At 48.9% G+C, this 21,599-nt stretch overlaps 1 protein-coding gene across 1 annotated transcript in view; it reads left to right on the forward strand.

The window, feature by feature from the left end:
• HIPK2 (homeodomain interacting protein kinase 2) overlaps positions 1-15,432 on the forward strand; it is a 43,092-nt gene extending 27,660 nt beyond the window's left edge. The window contains 13 exon segments of the mRNA XM_083180927.1: positions 1,222-1,345; positions 3,489-3,608; positions 5,376-5,462; positions 5,626-5,810; positions 6,090-6,252; positions 6,339-6,465; positions 6,791-6,912; positions 7,208-7,347; positions 7,467-7,640; positions 8,795-9,076; positions 11,574-11,818; positions 12,148-12,287; positions 13,230-15,432. Of these exon segments, the coding sequence (XP_083037053.1) occupies positions 1,222-1,345; positions 3,489-3,608; positions 5,376-5,462; positions 5,626-5,810; positions 6,090-6,252; positions 6,339-6,465; positions 6,791-6,912; positions 7,208-7,347; positions 7,467-7,640; positions 8,795-9,076; positions 11,574-11,818; positions 12,148-12,287; positions 13,230-13,664 (2,344 nt within the window). The 3' untranslated portion in view covers positions 13,665-15,432.
• Positions 15,433-21,599: the final 6,167 nt, after the last annotated feature.

A 21,599-nucleotide genomic window follows, 5' to 3' on the forward strand; every position in this document is an offset into this window, starting at 1 on the left:
TTCTCTCCCCTTCTCTCTGTCTCTACCCCCCCCCCACCTCTACACCTCTCCCTCCATCCCCCCTCTCCCCCCTTCTCTCTCTCTCTCTCTCCCCCCCCCCCCACCGCTACACCTCTCTCCCCTTCTCTCTCTCCCCCTCTTTCTCCCTCCCCTCTCTCTGTCTCTCCCTCTATCCCCCCTCTCTCCCCTTCTCTCTGTCTCTACCCCCCCCCACCTCTACACCTCTCCCTCCATCCCCCCTCTCTCCCCTCTCTCTCTGTCTCTCTCTCCATCCCCCCTCTCTCCCCTTCTCTCTCTCTCTCTCCCCTCTCTCTGTCTCTCCCTCCATCCCCCCTCTCTCTCTCTACCCCCCCACTCTACACCTCTCCCTCCATCCCCTCTCTCCCTCCCCCCTCTCTCTTACCCCTATTTTTCTCTCCCTTCTCTCTCTCGTCCTCCCCTCTCTCTCCCCTTCCCCCTCTCTCTCCCCTTCCCCCTCTCTCTCCCCTTCCCTCTCTCTCTCTCTCTCTTTCTCTCTCACTCCCTCTCCCTCCCTCTTTTCCCTTCTCATTCCCCCCCCCCACCTCTACACCTCTCCCTCCATCCCCCCTCTTTTCCCTCTCTCTCCCTCCCCCTCTCTCTTTTCCCCTCTTTTCTCTCCTCTCTCTCTGTCTCTCTTTCTCCCCAACACCCACCTCTACACCTCTCCCTCCATCCCCCCTCTCTCCCCTTCTCTCTCTCCCCCCCACCTCTACACCTCTCCCTCCATCCCCCTCTCTCCCCTTCTCTCTCTCTCCCTCTTTCTCCCTCCCCTCTCTCTGTCTCTCCCTCTATCCCCCCTCTCTCCCCTTCACTCTCTCTCCCCCCCCCACCGCTACACCTCTCTCCCCTTCTCTCTCTCCCCCTCTTTCCCCTCCCCTCTCTCTGTCTCTCCCTCTATCCCCCCTCTCTCCCCTTCTCTCTGTCTCTACCCCCCCCACACCTCTACACCTCTCCCTCCATCCCCCCTCTCTCCCCTTCTCTCTCCCCTCTCTCTGTCTCTCTCTCCATCCCCCTTCTCTCTCTCTCCCCTCTCTCTGTCTCTCTCTCCATCCCCCTCTCTCCCCTTCTCTCTCTCTCTCTGTCTCTCCCCTTCTCTCTCTACCCCCCCCCCCCCCACACACACACACCTCTCCCTCCATCCCCCTCTCTCCCCTTCTCTCTCTCTCCCCCCTCTTCCCCATTTCTCTGTCCCCGTTGTAGGGCTCCGGAGATTATACTGGGATTACCGTTCTGCGAGGCTATTGACATGTGGTCTTTGGGATGTGTCATTGCTGAGTTGTTTTTGGGGTGGCCCCTGTACCCTGGGGCCTCTGAGTATGACCAGGTAAGCAGGATCGTGATGTGTAGACAGAAGTATTGTTATTGCGTCTCGCCCTGAGGTCCGCGCTCTATAACACACCTAATCCAGCGGATGTAGCCTATCACATGTACAATGCACGGGGGGACTGATGTCACAGCCCTGCGCATGTTCGCTTCTGTGCAGGGCTTCTGTGCGGGCTCCTTCGGAGATTTGGGGGGGCAGGATGGAAGACGGCAGGGGGCGTTCACATGCATACCCACGAAAACGCTGGGTGCGCCCAGAAAAACGCTGGACGTACCTAGGCAAACGCGGGCGGGCACCTGGCACCCAGTTCTCGGACGGGACACCGCATGTCTATGTCTACGACCGTGGAATGATTTCTGGCCCGCCTGCTACCCTGCCAATGGATGATTATGCATGAAAACTTCCATTCGCAGAGCGGCGGGGTATTTGCTGGGCGGTGGGGGGCGGGCGGCATGTCAAGGCTCGCTCAGCAGCGAACTACCGCTTCTAAGTGAGCCAACCAGAATCAGGCCCAGTGTGTCTGTATTCAGGAGCCAGAACCTGCAGCGGATATGGCAGCGGCTGCATTACATCGGTGACCCGGCAGCAGGTGGAAGTCCTCATTTATGTCATCAGGCTGCATAAAAGCCAGTGATAATAACAATTACAGACTGCCGGTTACATTGTATGGTGTCTATGCCTACGGTATATAATGACCACTGCAGTATATAGTGACCACGGAGGTATATAGTGACCACTGCAGTATATAGTGACCACGGAGGTATATAGTGACCACTGCAGTATATAGTGACCACGGAGGTATATAGTGACCACGGAGGTATATAATGACCACGGAGTTTTATAGTGACCACGGAGGTATATAATGACCACGGAGGTATATAGTGACCACTGCGGTATATAGTGACCACGGAGGTATATAGTGACCACGGAGGTATATAGTAACCACGGCGGTATATAATGACCACTGCGGTATATAGTGACCACAGCGGTATATAGTGACCACGGAGGTATATAGTGACCACGGAGGTATATAGTGATTATGGCTGTATATAGTGACCACGGCGGTATATAATGACCACTGCGGTATGTAGTGACCACGGCGGTATATAGTGACCACGGCGGTATATAGTGACCACGGAGGTATATAGTAACCACGGCGGTATATAATGACCACTGCGGTATATAGTGACCACAGCGGTATATAGTGACCACGGAGGTATATAGTGACCACGGAGGTATATAGTGATTATGGCTGTATATAGTGACCACGGCGGTATATAATGACCACTGCGGTATGTAGTGACCACGGGCGGTATATAGTGACCACGGCGGTATATAGTGACCACGGCGGTATATAATGACCACGGAGGTATATAGTAACCACGGAGGTATATAATGACCACTGCAGTATATAATGACCACGGAGGTATATAGTAACCACGGAGGTATATAATGACCACGGAGGTATATAGTAACCACGGCGGTATATAATGACCACAGCGGTATATAGTGACCACGGAGGTATATAATGACCACGGAGGTATATAATGGCCAATGCTGTATATAGTGACCACGGAGGTATATAGTGACCACGGAGGTATATAATGACCACGGAGGTATATAATGGCCAATGCTGTATATAGTGACCACTGCGGTATATAGTGACCACCTGCGGTATATAATGACCACTGCGGTATATAATGACCACTGCGGTATATAATGACCACTGCGGTATATAATGACCACTGCGGTATATAATGACCACTGCAGTATATAATGACCACTGCGTACGAAGATCTGGGTGAACCTATGCCCACGTTCTGGGCGTTCTTTAGGGATCACTGGTGTCTGTATCCGGGCGGGTGAGATCCCGGGTTCATGTGAGCATTCTATGTTCCCAGTGGTGATATAACATCTGTAGTGGTCTATAGTGGATAGCACTAAGGTTACATTGTAACAACGCAGCCCCTACATTTCTATAGGTCCTGCCGCTGTCCCATGTGATGTCTCCAACATGGATTCTGGCAGATGTTAGGCTGTGTGCTCAGACCCGGGCCCTGCACTAGGATGGATGCTGCTGATTGGACAGGGAACTTTCCCTCTACTCCTGTAATAATCAGTTCTTCCATGTCCGTCCTCACAGATCAGATACATCTCCCAGACGCAGGGACTGCCAGCCGAATATCTGCTCAGCTCCGGAACCAAGACCACCCGCTTCTTTAACCGGGACGGAGACTCGCCTTATCCCCTGTGGAGACTAAAGGTAGGAAGTGGTTAATATTTAACACTTTATGTGCAGAAGAACATTGATGTCTGTGTACAATAGCCATGTTAGGGGCTATACTAATGCTCACAGTCATGATGCCTATTTATGCTTCAGTGATGTCACTGACTGCTAGTGACTGGATAGTCTGCACTCTCAGTGATGTCACCGGATCCTAGTGACTGGATAGTCTGCACTCTCAGTGATGTCACCGGATCCTAGTGACTGGATAGTCTGCACTCTCAGTGATGTCACTGGCTCCTATCGGCCTCATAGGTTGCACTCTCAGTGATGTCACTGGTTCTTAGTGACTGGATAGGCTGAACTCTCAATGATGTCACTGGTTCCTAGTGACTGGATAGGCTGCACTCTCAGTGATGTGACTGGATAGGTTGCACTCTCAGTGATGTCACTGGTTCTTATTGACTGGATAGGCTGCACTCTCAATGATGTCACTGGTTCCTAGTGACTGGATAGGCTGCACTCCCAGTGATGTCACTGGTTCCTAGTGACTGGATAGGCTGCACTCTCAGTGATGTGACTGGATAGGCTGCACTCTCAGTGATGTCACGGGTTCCTAGTGACTGGATAGGCTGCACTCTCAGTGATGTGACTGGATAGGCTGCACTCTCAATGTTGTCACTGGTTCCTAGTGACTGGATAGGCTGCACTCCCAGTGATGTCACTGGTTCCTAGTGACTGGATAGGCTGCACTCTCAGTGATGTCACTGGTTCTTAGTGACTGGATAAGCTGCACTCTCAGTGATGTCACTGGCTCCTAGTGACTGGATAGGCTGCACTCCCAGTGATGTCACTGGTTCCTAGCGACTGGATAGGCTGCACTTTCAGTGATGTCACTTGTTCTTAGTGACTGGATAAGCTGCACTCTCAGTGATGTCACTGGCTCCTAGTGACTGGATAGGCTGCGCTCTCAGTGATGTCACTGGTTCCTAGTGACTGGATAGGCTGCACTCCCAGTGATGTCACTGGTTCCTAGCGACTGGATAGGCTGCACTCTCAGTGATGTCACTTGTTCTTAGTGACTGGATAAGCTGCACTCTCAGTGATGTCACTGGCTCCTAGTGACTGGATAGGCTGCGCTCTCAGTGATGTCACTGGTTCTTAGTGACTGGATAGGTTGCACTCTCAGTGATGTCACTGGTTCTTAGTGACTGGATAGGCTGCGCTCTCAGTGATGTCACTGGTTCCTAGTGACTGGATAGGCTGCACTGTTAGTGAGGTCACTGGCTCCTAGCGGCTGGATAGGCTGCGCTCTCAGTGATGTCGCTGGTTCCTAGTGTATCTGATTAGTCACATGACCATCTTTATAGACTATTTTTCTGGTATACGGTCACGGTCATTATAGGTCAACAGCATTAAGGTCGACATGCATTGGGTTGATCACTGAATATCGACATGAGCCAAGGTCAACACATGGGCTTAGGTTGACACAAACATTAGGTCGACATGGGCTAGGTCGATAGTCAATATGTCGACATTGGGCTTTTTCCTTTTTTTTTGAGCCGACATGTGCCGTATTTCATGCCCTACCATCCACTAGTATCTGGTGGGAGAATAAAATAGTGTGCCGAGCGTAGCGAGCACCGTGCCTGGAGCATGGCGAGCGCAGTGAGCCATGCGAGGGGACGCGGTGCACCAATACGATGTCCGTGTCGACATTCGGGTAAAAAAAGTGAAAAACACCATGTTGACCTTTGATTCTTCATGACCTGTCCTGTAACCCTTGTGTGTCCTCTTTTGGTTTAGACGCCGGACGATCACGAGTCTGAGACTGGTATCAAATCCAAGGAAGCCAGAAAATACATCTTCAATTGTCTGGACGATATGGCGCAGGTACGTCCGCGAGGGGCTTGTGTTGTGTTATGTCGTCTCCCAGTGGGCGATTGCTGCTAATCTGTTCTCCTGAGTGGTGGGGCAGAGACCAGTGGTGGTGGGGGAAGACGGGCTGCCTGGCGGCTGATCACTAAGTCTAGGTGTGGGCCCGGTGTCTCCGCAGGTGAACATGACCTCGGATCTGGAGGGCAGCGACATGCTGGTGGAGAAGGCGGACAGACGGGAGTTTATCGACCTGCTGAAGAAAATGCTGACCATAGATGCCGACAAGAGAATCACCCCCATCGAGACCTTGAACCACCCGTTCGTCACCATGACCCACCTGCTGGATTTCCCGCACAGCTCACAGTACGGATCAGTTCTGGTGGCTCGGGGGGGGGGGCTATATTTGCATAATCATTTAGCAAAGTGTTAGTGGGGTGTGGCCTGCTCAGTTGGGGGGGGGGGGGGGGGGGCACTGCGCTTTTTTCTGGTCTGGGGCGGAACGCTTTCCGTAACTTTCTTCTTCCTCATATGATTCCTTTTTCATTCAATAACGTTGCATCTTTTTTTTTTTTTTCCTCTCATCTTCTTCCTTCCTTCCTGCGGCTTTGTCCCGTGTGTCCCCCCACCCACCTCTCTCCGCAGCGTCAAGTCTTGTTTCCAGAATATGGAGATCTGCAAGAGGCGGGTGAACATGTACGACACTGTGAACCACAGCAAGACCCCCTTCATTACGCACGTAGCCCCCAGTACTTCCACAAACCTCACCATGACCTTCAACAACCAGCTGAACACTGTGCATAGCCAGGTGAGGTCACTGCCGCCGGCACTCCGTGTATGATGTCATCGCTGCGGCTTTCATAGCATTCTAATCACATGCTTCCTCTCCACCAGTCCTCCGCAGCCTCCATGGCGGCTGTTGCCCAGAGGAGCATGCCCCTGCAGACCGCGGCTACGCAGATCTGCGCACGGCCTGACCCCTTCCAGCAGGCTCTGATCGTCTGCCCGCCTGCCTTCCAAGGTGAGGAACCCGTCGGATATCTTCCATTGTATTGACCAATGGGAATTGGCCTTGTGGTATCACATGACCTATCTTATTCCGCTTCTGATGTAAGCCACTCCCACACCTTTGAGGCGGATTCGCTGTGTAATGGGTAGGATGGGATGTATGACGGCCTCTTAAAGCCAAGATTAATTGGCTTCTGGCAAAAACGATTCTTGCTTGTTTGTTTCTGCATGTTTAAGGGACAATTGCAGGCTCCTCGGGGGCAGGGACTGATCTGAATAAAAAGATGGTTTTGCTGATTTCATTGCAATCCTGTAATCTCTGTTATGTGCTTCCTCAGGCCTGCAGACCTCTCCTTCCAAACATGGCGGCTATTCTGTGCGTATGGACAACACTGTACCGCTGGTCACCCAGACCGCGGGTGCTCAAGCTCTGCAAATCCAGTCAGGGCTCCTGACTCAGGTACGTACAAAGCCGTGGACCAGTATATGCCTGTATCTAGTAATTGTTGTGTAAGCCAAACAGCAAGTCTCCAATCAGTTGTAGGTTTGGCCTGTAGAGGGCAGTGTTCCATTGCTGTCAATGAGTGCTTTTTAGTTTTATGGGGGAGAAAAACATATCCCCCCTGGATTATAATTGGTGCCCATGTGTCTTGCTGAAGACCTACAGTTATTGCAGAATGAATAGAAACTATTGTTAAATGTAAAGTGGATTTTCTAACTGCATTTATGTATTTGTGGCCCTCTCTTCGCAACAGGCGTGGCCCAGCGGCACCCAGCAGATCCTGCTTCCCCCGGCGTGGCAGCAACTGGCAGGAGTGGCAGCCCCCACTTCTGTCCAACACGCCACAGTCATACCAGAGAGCATGACGAGTACCCAGCAGCTGGCAGACTGGCGGTGAGTCCGCCGTGGGAGTAGTAATTGTGGGAGGGGCTGCACCCCGCACACGGACCAGCGTCTTTGTATGTTATAATCTCCATCGCTGATTGTGATTGCTCATTGTGATCTCTTTCCAGGAACAGTCACGCCCATGGAGGCCATTACAATCCCATAATGCAACAGCCCGCGCTCCTGGCCGGCCATGTGACCCTACCCTCCGCTCAGCCCTTAAATGTGGGTGTGGCTCACGTCATGAGACAGCAGCCAACCAGCGCTTCCTCCTCCCGCAAAAAGCACCACTCATCAGTGAGGTGAGTGCAACACAGGAGTAAGGGGAGGGGCTTAGTGACGAGAGTGCAATAAACAGACTGGCGGCTTACGGTATGTGGTTGTGACATAATGGGTGAACGTAGACTGGCAGCCATCCTTCATGTAGAGCGATGATCCCTACATACAGTGTGGCTTTATATTCTGATAACGTCCCATCGGGGGACCTAACAGTCATTACTCTCCACTCATTCCTATATATAAAGTGCTTGTAGCAGGAGCCCAGGAGAACGGCGTAACTGCCAATCACACAATGGCGACGTCATTGGTTGGATTACAGTGTTATAGTCTATTGCGGTAACACAGATATTACGGTATTTTGGATAATACACCATCAATAATAGACGTTTTTGGGATAAAATACAGAGGGTGTTTCTATGTTATAGGCTGATTATAGCTGAGCCTTCTGGGCCCTTATGTATAATGACATTGAATTATATTCAAATATTAATGGTCTTCTCTCTCTCCCCTTTTTCTTTCTTTCTACCTCCTTTATCTTCTCTCTCCCTCCACTTCTTTCTATCTACCTTCTTCCCCTTCTCTCCCCCTCCCCCTCTCTGTCTCCCCTCCCTCCCCTTCTCTCTACCTCCTTCCCCTTCTCTCTCCCTCCTTCTCTCTCCCCTTCTCTCTGCCTCTTTCCCCTTCTCTCCCCCTCCCCTTCTCTCTCCTCCCTTCAATCCCTTTCTCTCTCCCCCCACTTCTCACTCTCTCTCCCCTCCCTCCCCCTTCCACCCCTTCTCTCTCCTCCTCCCCTCTCCCCTCCTTTCCCTTTTCCCTCCCTACCTCCCCTTCTCTCTTCCCCTCTCCCCTCTTCTTCTTTTCTCTCCCCCTCCCTTCCCTCTTCTCTCCCCCTCCTTCCCCTTTTCTTTCCCCTTCCCTCTCTCCCCTCCGTCCCCTTCTCTCTCTCCCCCGTTCCTCCCCTTCTATCTCTCTTCCCCTTTCTCTCCCCTACTCTCCCCCCTCTACTTCCCGTTCTCCCATCCTTTCCCTTTTCCCTGCGCTCTCCTCTCACCTTCCCTCCCCTTTTCTCTCCCCTCCCACCACTTCTCTCTCCCCTCCCTCTTTCTCTCCCTCCCTCCTGCTTCTCCTCCATTTCCTGTCCACTCTTCCACCTCCCGTCGCTGACTACAATCCTCAGGAACTACGAGGTGCTCTCCTCCCAGTCGCACAATTCTCCTCAGCGCTCCAAGCGTGTGAAGGAAAACACCCCACCCCGCTGCTCCGTGCCCCAGAACTCCGCCCCCTGCGGACCTTCCATACCCTGTGGCTGGGGGGACAGCCTTGCTGTGTCATCTCGTGCTGACCATCAGCGGCAAACAATCGTCATCCCGGACACCCCCAGTCCAGCCGTTAGTGTCATCACTATCAGCAGCGACACCGATGAGGAGGAGGAGCAGCAGCAGAAACGCGTCGCTCCCAGGTGAGGCCCCAATACTTCCTCTCCTGTGCTCCTGTCTTCCAGTGTAAATATAATTGTATAATAAGTGTAATTGTGTAATAAGTGTAATTGTATAATAAGTGTAATTGTATGAAGCGTTCCACTCCGATCACAGGATTTTTAAGGGGGAAAATGTGAAATGCCTCGTTATCTCCTGCTTGTTTTGGGACTTTTTGCAAAAATATTAATATCTAAAGCAAGTGACTACCTGATGCGTATTACTAGAGGGCAGGGTAACCCTCCTAAATTTCCACGGGAGGCGGCAGCGTTTCCCATGATGCAGATCTTGCGCAGCTGTTTATGTTTTAGTCTCGGACGGTCGATACTTTATCTGCAGGCAAATAAATAACTTCTCACAATTTTAAAATAAACTTCTAAAAAGAAATTGTCCCCGGGAAATAACATTGCGCCTCTTCACTGAGCTGTTTGGCTGAATGTGGGATCCCGGTTGCTCTCTGAATAGAACAAGGGGCGTACTGTCAATAGAGGGGAGGGAGGGGGCTGCGTGTGTGCGTAACAGCTTCCCAACACACAGGCCGCCATTGAGGGATAATGACAACATTTGCAAACACATCTCCGCTTGTTTGTTTATAAGTTATCAGAGCCAGATGATCAGGGACTGAATCTATGGAGAAGTTGGTGCGAGAGGGAACAAAAAGACGACATTTATATTCCCTTAATCTCACTGCCCCATTGCAGACATTTTTGCTAGCATAGGGGCTCATTCAGAACTGTTCGCACAGTTCCGAACTTGGAAAAATGTTTCATCTGCCAGGGCATTCAGGGGGCGTGCCCTCAAAAAAAGTAGGTGCGCCCACAGATATACGGCCCCTGCCAACAAATCCGGTTGCACCATAGTGAAGGGATCTGGCGTGCATTGGACCCTTTGTGTCTCCTCTGTGGTGTGACACAAGGCGCTGGCTGGTTCCCTCCATCCATCCTGCCGCCATGATCTCAGGCCTCGGGTATCATAGTAACCTAACGCGGTCAGCACATCAGCTGCACCTCCTTCCTCCCCGCCATCACCACCTCACCTCTCGCCCCTTCTCCCGTCTAGGGACAATGGGGGTTATTCTGGTTCACTTCTTCTGGAAAATTCCTTCTTAGATGGACAAAACCATGTGCACTGCAGGTGGGGCAGATGTAACATGTGCAGAGAGAATTAGATTTGGGTGAGTTATTTTGTTTCTGTGCAGGGTAAATACTGGCTGCTTTATTTTTACACTGCAATATAGATCTCACTTTGAAGTAAAACCCCACCCAAATCTAATTCTCTCTGCACCTGTTTCATCTGCCCCACCTGCAGTGCACATGGTTTTGTCCATCTAAGAAGGAATTTGCCAGAAGGAGTGAACCAGAATAACCTCCAATATCACTGTCCCTGCTTTATGTGAGAACATCCCTAGTCCTCCAGCAATGATACCACATATCATATGGGGCTAGCAGCCACACGTGGCCCCTGCTGCTGACCTACCGATACCGCTACTAATCCGCTGAGTATAGGAACCTCACATCTGCTGAATATTGTTTTATAAATGTGCCCAAAATCAGACCCTGGCGTCATTTTGTCGGGATACGGTTTAAGTCTGCCACGTTCTGCCGCTCCGTTCTCACACGCCAGGATATCCGTGGTCATGGGATGGCCCCGTGGAAGCGCTCGCTCAGTATATGGGGTTTGGCTGATGCCTTTTACCCAAGCCGGCCAACTGCCAGTGAGCGCTGCTGCCCATCTTGCTGCCCAGTTGCAGGGGGTATCACAACTGCACTGTAACCGGAGAACACTGCTAACACTCTATTGTGAGGAGAGAGGCGTTAGACAGACAGTGCCTCGGCAGTAGCCTACATGAACCATCTCGGTGGTACCGAGAGCTGTAGTCTCTTCTGTGTCTGCGTCTGGGGTGGAGAACTAGGAAGCAGGCGTTCCCTGCAGGCGTACCCTATACCCCAGAGTATGGCCCTTATCACCTGTTCTCCAGAAGCTTCTGTACAAATTGTAGAGACCACACAGAGGTTTTTTACCCCTTGGGCATTGCTCTGTATGGGGACTCTGGAGACTCTCAAACCTCCGAAAATCTCACTTTGCTCTCTGCTGTGGTGGCTTCTAGCACAGTCTGGTCTGTATATCAGTGCTTAATACAGACCACACTGTGCTACAAGCCACCACAGCAGAGAGCGACACCCCAGGTAGGGGTTTTGAAAGAGGCAGGGTGCTAGAACGCTAATTAGGTTAATGCAGGTTCCTTCATTCTGTTACGTGAATGATAATAGTCGTAGCGGAAAATCCCATTACCAGCAATTTGCTGCCACTTTTACATGACCATCCCCTCCCCACAGATGCTTGGCGCAACCTGGAAGCTGTGCGAGTGGGTAACGCTAATGCTGTGTGAGGATGGCGCCTGCAGTAACTTGTATTTCAGCTGCATGTTGTTATTAGACGTCAGTATATTTGAAGCTCACAAGTTGCCCGGTCTCTCCTCAGCCTTCCCAAACAGCGCCGGAACGTCATCAGCTGCGTCACGGTACACGATTCCCCCATCTCCGATTCCTCCAGCAACACCAGCCCCTATGCTGCCAGCGGGCAGCGACGCACCGCCAACACAGCTGCCCAGGAGAGCAAGTGCCAGCCGGAGATTTCCTGCTCTTCCAACCCCCGCACCATCATTGTGCCACCTCTGAAGACCCAGCCAAGCGAGGGGCGCCTGGAGTGCGAGAGGAGGCAGCCAGGTACGACACGGCGATTATTGCCATTGACTTTTATGGGTTCCGCTGTAGATTATTCACAGGTGCAGGAACCTATTCCTATGCAATGGAAATAATGATTGGAATATAACAAAATTCGGTGCGCTGAAGCACCGTTAGGCGTATGGGCAAAAAATCGGCCACCATCCAATGATTATTTGCCTTCACGCAGATAAAAGTCTGTTTCATCTGACTTTAATCCGGGCCTGAGATGACCTCTTCCCAAAACTGTTACTTGCAGGAAGTTTGTGTCAGTAAGAGGTGTCAGTAAGGGTTGTATTGCGGTCTATAATGTCTGATTTCCCTCCTTCTAGACACAACCAGCCACCACTCGTACAAGCCCAAATCCTCCTCATCCTCTGTGGCTTCCAGCAACTCTACTGCGTCCGCCACCTACCGACAGCCCAGGACTATGGGCCATTCCTTCCAGCAGCAGCCACTGAACCTTAGCCAGGTAACGTAGCCTCTGTGTCCAGCTCGTCCGTGTATCGGAGGATGCAGAGAAGGGTGTACTTGGCCCGTTTACCATGCCGTGTTTTGGGGTGCCCAGTTATGAATAAGCGGGTTTGTGGTTGTGATGTAGAGAGTTGGTTCTGTGCATTATTATAACTGGCCGCTCTGCCACGTGCACCGTAGGACGCCCTATTATATATGCATGTGGCTGTTTATTGGGTGCTCCGGCATCGGCTCAGCCGGGCGTTACGGGTGGTTCTTACTTTTTACAACCAAAGTTAAACTTTTATTAGCGACGGTTCTGCTAATGGTGTCGTTTTTTTTTGTTTTTTTTACATTAAGTGTTTTTTTTTACCTAGGTTTTGTTCTTAAAATATATGACATTAAATATAACAAAAAGGGTAAAATGGTCTACGAGCAATTAGGACAACAGTCATGGCCGCCCTGCAACTGGCTATGCGCAGGAAGGGGGGTTACCGCTGATTTGTTACATAGCAATGCAAATACACAATTTTGCGTTTGCATAGCAGAGGGGTTCCTGGCGAGTGGGGTCACGTTGCCCCGTGCTGGCGCTCTTGCACAATTACAACTGTCGCTGAATGAGAACCCCAGAACATTAAGACTGATTTATGGGAGGCCTCACAGGGCCAGCAATGCCGGGGACGTGGGCACTGACCTGTCGCAAAACCTGTGATCAATTTATTTATCTAATGCGCCATGAACATTTTTTTTTATCATTTAAAATAAAGAGGGGACATAAAATTAATCAGGGGTCACAGCACCAAGCCCCAGATATGACCAAGGGCCAACTGGCGTCTATTGATTAGACCAGAATAAATGTATTATGTGATGCTTTTCTCTTAGTGCCCATCTTCACGTTTCCTGCTCTGACATGCGCCACCGTCGTCGAGTAATTGACGCTCTCCCGTCTTCTCTTCTGCAGGTCTCCCAGCACCTCAGCGCAGAGCGCTCTGCCAGCCACCGGAGGCAGCAAGCCTACATCACGCCCACCCTGGCACAGGCGCCGTACTCTTTCCCGCACAACAGCCCCAGCCACGGGGCAGTGCACCCTCACCTGGCCGCTACCGCCCACCTGCCCAGCCAGCCGCACCTGTACACCTACACCGCACCTGCCGCACTGGGCTCCACTGGCACTGTGGCCCACCTGGTGGCATCTCAAGGATCTGCGCGCCATGCTGCATACCCAGCCAGCATTGTGCCCGTGAGCATGGCGTCACGGCTGCTTCCATCTCCCAGCCTCCACCCCAGCCAATACCAGGCGCAATACCAGACTTATATCCCAGCCTCCCCAACCTCCACTGTTTACACTGGATATCCGCTGAGTCCCCCGAAAGTTAATCAGTACCCTTACATCTAGATCTGGTTGGCCGGGAAGGGATTGGCTGGGGAACGGATGCCTGGCAGGGGGCACGGACTGATGTAAAGGGTATGGTAACTATTGGTAACTTTTTAACCTGGAGGATCATGGAAATAGAGGCGACAGGATGACATTTGTTCCTTCCCTTTATCCGTGAACATGTTTTGGAGTAACTCTGCCTGTACAAGGGCCGGGGGGGAGAGGCGGACCGGTGTCTACGGAGACCTAGAACTCTAGGACTCCAATGAGCACTGAACGCTCTCCACAACCGCCGGACACAGAGTCGTCAAAGTCTTCTCTCTTCGCTGGACTTTTAACTTGTCAAACTCTTGGGGGATGGAGGACGGACTTTGCCGCAGCGCCCCGTGGGGTGACCGTGGCGCTGTATTTATTAATCGGACTTCCTGATCAGAAACGCACCAGGCTTTGGTGATGTGGTGCCGTTTAGGAGCTTATACAGAGTCTATAGAGTTAGGGGTTTGTGACCATGCTGTAACAACTTTTTAGTTTCTGTTTTAATTTTATTGTGTTCCGTGAGATTGGAGCAGGGTCTGTCCCTGCGCCCCAAGGGGGCCCCCACTTCCAGTTTCTTCTTCCTTTATACCCCTCTACTATAACGGGGAGCACTCTGGATACCTCTGATAACATATGTGCACCGCTTTAAGGTCCCCTCCAGCACTAATTGTAATAATTTTAAATTTTAGAGGATTGTCATTTTTACCGATAGTATATACATGAATAACGGGACTTTCGGCGCCTCGCCGGGGGTTTTAAGATACCAAAAAAAACTAAAAAAAAAAGACAAAAAATGGGCAGTGTTTTTTTTTGTTTTGTTTTTCTTTTGTTCCGAAGAGGGTTCTCGGATGTCGTGAATAAGGATGAACTGTGGCTACGTGGAGAAGGACTGCGATGTGTGGACGAAAGATCGCACTATGTCTACCAGGGGACACGATGGGAATTGCTGGATGGACTGAAACGGAGACAGCTGCTAATCTTTCCCTATTCTGAGTCACTTTAATGACTTTTAGAAACGGACCCTCCCCTCCCCCTCGCTGCAATGTAGCACAGCCCGGCGAGTGGTTTTATACCCTACTCCCGACAGATCTATATGTGTATATATATATTTTTTGTTCCTTTCAAGTTGCACAATAGAATTAGACCCCACCCAACGAACACACCCCAAAGCCCGAAACACTAACCGTATCTGTGATCTAAGACAACGGCATGTACCTTTGTGACGTCCTAAAACGCGTTTGTTGCGCCATTCCGTGTCCTTCGCTCCTAGTGCCTTACAAACTGCTGAAATTGTTTGGTCCTCGTTGTTTCTTAGTCCTGTGTTAGGTCAGTTGTCGGTGAGTCAGACCCCACTGTGCCGAATCCTCACAGACCGTAGAAATCTCTCCTTTACCCCTCGGAATTCCGGGCGCCTACCATCGCAGCGCACCGGAGGTGGAACCAGTATTAATCGTGTTGGCAAACTGACCCAGATTTTAATTCCATTATGTTTTAAACCCCCCTTAGCTGCAGTTTTTGCAGTTGATGCCGTTGCCTATGACAACGGCAATGGAATCGGCATTCGCAGCAGTTCCTAAGACTCAGAGTCATTAAGAAGGTTAACGAAGAACAAGAAAAGGAAACAGCAAAATCCCAAAATGTTGGCGCATAGTTATGTGTGTGACCGTATATGTGAGCGGAATTTAACCCCTTCAGTGCTGATGAGGTTAAAAAAAAAAATAAGGGAATAAAGGACCTGTAATTTGTGAGACAATGTGTGTACATGAATATTATTATTATTGCTACACTGTGTTTGTTTTGTTCCACGTTGTGAAATTCAGAATTAATTTGCGGTATAAGATCCACTGGATCGGGGAAAGAAGACACCAGGTAAGGCTCCATTATTAGGGACCTATGACTCGAAACGCGCGTCTGCTTTAAAATTACTTATCAGTTATCACTGTTTTATTCCATTGAGCCTGGTTTTTGCAGATGGACTAAACAGTGCTGCACTGCATGTGGGGCAGATGTAATGTGCAGGGTGTTAGATTTGAGTGGGGTGTGTTCAACCTGAAATCTAAAGTGCAGTGTAAGAATAAAGTATCCAGTATTTACTCTGCACAGAAACACAAATAACTCCCTTAAATCTAACTCTCTCTGCACCTGTTACATCAGCCCCACCTGCAGTGCAGCATGGTTTTACCCAGCTGCAAAAATTACAGCCTTGCTAACAGGTCAGGTGCAGCGTGCAGGTGTTCGGGGTGCAGAAAGGGTCACGTTGTGGAAAACTTTTCTGGAATGTTGCCCTATGCAGCTGCATAGGGTGTTTGAAGCTGGATAGTCTGAGCAACCTTAGGGTTACGTCGGTGGTCTTACGTCGGTGGCCTATCTTTGCCAGTGGAGATACAGTGCTGAGTTTTCGAAGGCGGTCGGTGGGTCTGCGAAGCCAAGGACGGGTTTCCTTTTACAAAAGACGCCTCCTGCTGCATGAATGTAAATTCTTGGATCCGCTGCTACCGATGACGCAGCATTGACACCACTAGCGTCTGACTCTTACGCAGCCTCAGAGATGTACACTAATGCAGCCGTGGCAAAGATCTGACCAATAATTGCTCCATTCCCTGAGGGTTTGATTTAGGTTTGTGTGTAACCCTGATGCTTTACGTACTGTTCCAATGCTGGTGGAACTGCACATATGCATAGTCATACATAATGATCATATTTATTTAGAGAAGAGAAGAATGTCACTGGAGTGGTGCACTAAGAGAGAAAAAACAATCACACTTAAAAAGTAACTTTTAATAGGAGTAGCTGATAAAATGTTGCGAAATATAGACTAAAAATGAAACATATAGGACACGGACAGTGTAGTTAAAAGGATACTAGATCCTCACACAGTGATCCCCTCTGATCAACCGTCCTCTATGTTTATTAATGAAATGGGTGCGATTTTGTCAATTAATACACAGGTGTGTTAATTAGTCCTGTTAGAGTCCCACAGGTACAGTGTATATCAGGGAATTAAGTATTTTATCCCATATACAGTGGTGACAGGACAGGTACTAATCAGGCAAGTGCTTCACGTAAGTAAGTCAGGGAATACAGCTCGGAGCCAGTAGTAGAAGGCAACGTGCATGTGTTCCTCTGACGCCGGCTGGGTTCAAATGCGGCAGCCCAATCCAAGTGCCGGCTACCGAGTCAGCGCTGGAGTTCCCGGCTGTTGAGATGGAACCCGCCGCCGCTGCTTGCTGTACAGGGGTGTCAGGAGCGAGCCGGAGTGTCAGGTAATGACGCTACCGGTCAGACACTGCCCTGTTGGGAGCTGCGGTGAGTGGCGCCACAACACCGCTTCTCATGCTCTACGGACTCACTGAAAAGTGACGTCCGTTCAAGGGTTCGCACCGATTAAGCTAGACATATACAAAATACATTTCAAGAGGGGAAGGGAGACAGGGGGGTTTTTCACTGCGGATGCAGTCGGTCTGCGTACGCTTCGCAGTTAAGCTTCGTAGGACCAACCTGACACTGGTACGGAAGCCCATTTATACCAAATGGTTCATGCATATTCATGAGGGCATGTCTAGGGGCGTGTGATGGTTTAGGAACGTAATGAGTTCTTGGTATAGAGTTGCGCTACATCGCATCTATATATGGTGAGTACACTCTAAGATAATATATGGAGTGAGACAGATATGTGGTTATTAGTAATATGTAAGGAGCTTTTGCACAGTCGAAGTTGATCTCCTGTGAGATCGCAAGATGTGGGCACAAGTAGGTCCCTTTGTATAGTCAGGCGCTAGTTCCTGTCACTTTGTAACTTGAATTGTGGGGGCACTGTCACTTGTCTAGTCTAGAAAAAATTCATATTCATGTTAAGAGTATATATACTCTGTCTGTGTTAAAGGAGCGGCTGTGATATCTATCATGCGGCTTTGAATTGTTCCCTTTCTTATACGGCTTTGAATTGTTTCCTTCACACAATATCGCATGGTGTGTGCGGAATATAAGTCATCTGAGATAATCACATGCTTATTGTAAATGTTTTTGTTATGATGCCATTCCGTATGTATTCTGCTGATATTTAATCAGTGCTGGAATATTGGCAATTATAGTGGGATTACACCTAAGGCGGAGAGTCCATCAGGAGATAAATTTTTGTTCATGTATAGTCCGTAATACGATGGGTGAGGGTGCCAATAATTGGATTCTATGTGTGTACCCCCTTAGTTGACACTGTGCCGTGCTGATGATTAGTTACGATATTGGATCTGACTAAAGTGTCCATATCTTCCGATTGGCATTTATGTAGGCGTATGGAAATTGAGAGCGCTTGTAGCCTGTGACTTAAATATGACTCTGAGGTATGGAAAAAATGCCTGATGGCGCATATGTGCACAGTGGTTTTACTCCGGAATGATGTACGGGATAAAGCAGATGGGTTGTTGTGTATAGCACACAATGCCGTTCTGATACAGTTTGAATTGATCTCCTGTGAGATCGTGTCGTGTGGGTGCAAATGGGTCCTGCTAGTATTCTGTTTTTGTCGTTTTATGGCTTAAATTTATGACAATACTGGGGTTGCCAGGTGCAACAGGCGATCATGTTGATTTCAGGAGTATACGTGCATCATCTCTAGGGAAAACGGCAGATATGATACGCATAAGGTGTGGTTTTGAGTGTTCCCTTCTTACTCTAATTAATACTGTATGCGGGATGTGGGTCGAATGGAATGAAATTTCGCTGCTGATGGAAGCCTATATTGAGAAAACTCCACATGGACTCCGCTGATATTTATTAACCGTAAAGGAGTATTGATCAGTGCAGGTGGGATAAGGGATTCTATCAAGAAAGGTTGGTATTGCTGCTCACATGAGGCCGTGGTTCTGATATTATGTGTAAAGTACAATCTGATAATTTTTCATATTCTTAATAGATGCTGATTCATGGGACGGGTGTTCTTCAGTGCCAGCCACCGAAGAACCAGGAGAAGGTAAGTCCAATAGGGTTATATGATAGTGTATCCTCTTACAGGATGTGATAATTAATTAATATTCAATGTTCGTACATAAGAGAGTAAAGATGTGATAAAGTGTCCTACATTGTGAGTACAGGTAGGGTGGAAATGTGATGTATTGCGTGAATACATTGGTGATGAGTGAAGAGTCGAGTTGGTTGACATAGTGTTCATGAGGTCAACAGCATAAAATATGTGTCTGTTGATGCGGCTGGAGAAGTGGGGGGAGGTAGACACAGTTGTCTACCGGCCGTGATGCGGGTTCTCAGACAAAGTGGATATATGTGTGAAAAATAATTGATAACACGGTGCTATGAGGTGATTCAGAAAACACAAAAACTGGTGAGGGGGAAGGAGGTGGTTTGTCAGAGATGAGACTGATAGTAAAAAATATATATAGAAAATATATGGATGGTGCCACTCTGATGTAAGTACTCCAGACTCATGGTGCAGAAAGGAGACAAAGTTACAATTGGTATGAATGGAATGTTAGATGACAGAAGAAATGTTTATAAGAAAACGGTATAATTATTTTCTTCATTAAGGCCTCCTGGTGACACAGTGCCCATCAGAAAGATTAATCGGGTTTCTTGTTTGAGGAGTTCCTGATCCCAGTCACCCCTCCGTATTCCCATCTCAACCCTCTTCATTCCAAAAACTTTTAAGCCTGATGGATTGCCTGCATGATGCTTAAGGAAATGCCTGGCTACGGGTGTGAGGGCCTTAAATTTTTCCCGGTCCCTGGCTGCATTCCTGATGCTGAGATGGTGTTCGGCAAACCGTTTTTTGAGGGGTCTTCGAGTTTTACCAATGTAGTGTTTGCCGCAGGGGCATTCTAGATTATAAATAACCCCTGCGGTTTCACAGTTGATATATTGGTTGATTTTCCACATTTTTTTGTATTTGTCAGTATAGCTTTGCATAGGGATCATGTGAGGGCACATTTTGCATGTCCCGCATTTGTATGAGCCTTTTCTTATTATTTTGGTTCTGGTATCCTTGTCCAGATGGCTGTGGACCAGGATGTCCCTAAGATTGCTGCTCCTTCTCCAACTGATTTCAGTTCTGTCTCCTAAGATTTCCTCTAAATCTGAATCTGTTTTTAGAACATGTAGATGTTTGTTGAGTGCCTCTTGCACTCCCCGCCACTCCTGGCAGAAGGTGCCAATGAATCTCACTTTTTCGGGCTGGTCCGTATTTTTGGTTTTGGGAGCAAGAAGAGACTCTCTTTCGTATTTGCATACTTCTTTTCTGGCCCTCCGTATGGACCTTTTACTGTACCCACGGTGCCTTAGCCTGGTATCCAGTTGGTCGGCTCTTTTGTCATATGTAGTGGGTTTGGAGCAGTTACGTTTGGTCCTTAGAAATTCCCCTTTGGGGAGACCCTTAATAACCGGTGGGAAGTGAGCACTGTTGTTATGCAAAAGTGAATTGGTTGCTGTTTTTTTGCGAAAGACATCAGTAGATATTGACCCATCTGTTTCAATGGTGATGCGAAGATCTAGGTATTCGACTTCTTTCTGACTAGTATGGAACGTGAGTCTGAGATTCAAGTTGTTATGGTTTAACTTGGTGATGAATTCATTAAACAGACTGATGTCCCCTTCCCATACTATCAGTAGGTCATCGATATATCTGAGCCACAGTAGAATGTGCTCAGTATATCTCTCATGATGGTCGGTGAAAACGTGCTCGCGTTCCCACCACCCCAGGTACAGGTTGGCATACGTGGGGGCACACGTGCTCCCCATCGCAGTCCCCTGTACCTGGAGGTAGAACTTGTCCTCGCACACAAAATAATTTTTAGTCAAGACGAACCTCAGTAATTGGATAATGAACTCATTTAAAGGTGTAGTAAGGTCCATACTCATGAAGTATTTGGAAGCCTGTATACCGTAAGTGTGTATAATACTGGTATACAGGCTCTCTACGTCGCAGGTGATTAACCAGGATTCAGAGTTTAAGGTGATATCTTGTATCTTATTTAGTACGTCCATGGTGTCGCGTACGTAGGATGGTAGTGTGGGGACAAATTTCCTGAGGTATTGGTCCACAAATTGTGAGGCCTTCTCTGTGAGACCTCCCATCCCGGACACAATTGGTCTGCCCGGGGGGTTTTCCTCACATTTGTGGACCTTCGGTAGAAGGTATAATGTGGGGATCTTGACTTCTTTTACAGTAAGGAAATCACGTTGAGTTTTAGTGATGACACCATCCTTATATGCTGACTCTAACATCCTCTGATATCCCTCCAGATAATCATTGGTAGGATTAAAATGGAGTTGCTTATAGCAAGAGGTGTCCCCCAGTTGGCGTGCCAGTTCTTTGCGATATTTATCGGCAGCCCAGAGTACCACATTGCCCCCCTTATCCGAGGGTTTTATGATGGTGTCTTTCCACCCCTGAATTTCCCTGAGGGCATGTCTCTCTTGTACATTGAGGTTGTCCTGAGGGTTATGTGATTTTTTGTGGATTTCAATTTTATCCAGTTCCCTACTGACCAATTCCACATACACTTTTACTTGGGGGCATAAAGAGAAGTCAGGTGAGAATGTAGATTTCTTTTTTAGTTTGGTATTGGGGGTGTCTGGATTCATTATTGGTGGGTCCGTGGTGTTTACTGGTTCGTTGTCTTCATAGAGTTCACCCAAAATTTCCAATGCACTCAGATCTTGGGTATTAAAGAATTGATCAATGCATGGTTGGGAGAGTTCTCTGTCTGACATATCATTAACCATTGTGTCTCTAGCGATGTTATCCTGCCTTTTCTTAAAGAATTTTTTCAGGAGGAGTTTCCTCCCATACAGGTTGAGATCTTTTTCAAATTCGAATCGATCTAGGGATTTGGAGGGGGAGAAGCTGAGACCCTTATTCAATAGGGAAATTTGATCGTCATTAAGGATATGGTCAGTGAGATTAATGATTTT

The sequence above is a fragment of the Crinia signifera genome, chromosome 4, assembly GCF_055691185.1.
Source record: "Crinia signifera chromosome 4, ASM5569118v1, whole genome shotgun sequence".
Classification (NCBI taxonomy): domain Eukaryota; kingdom Metazoa; phylum Chordata; class Amphibia; order Anura; family Myobatrachidae; genus Crinia; species Crinia signifera.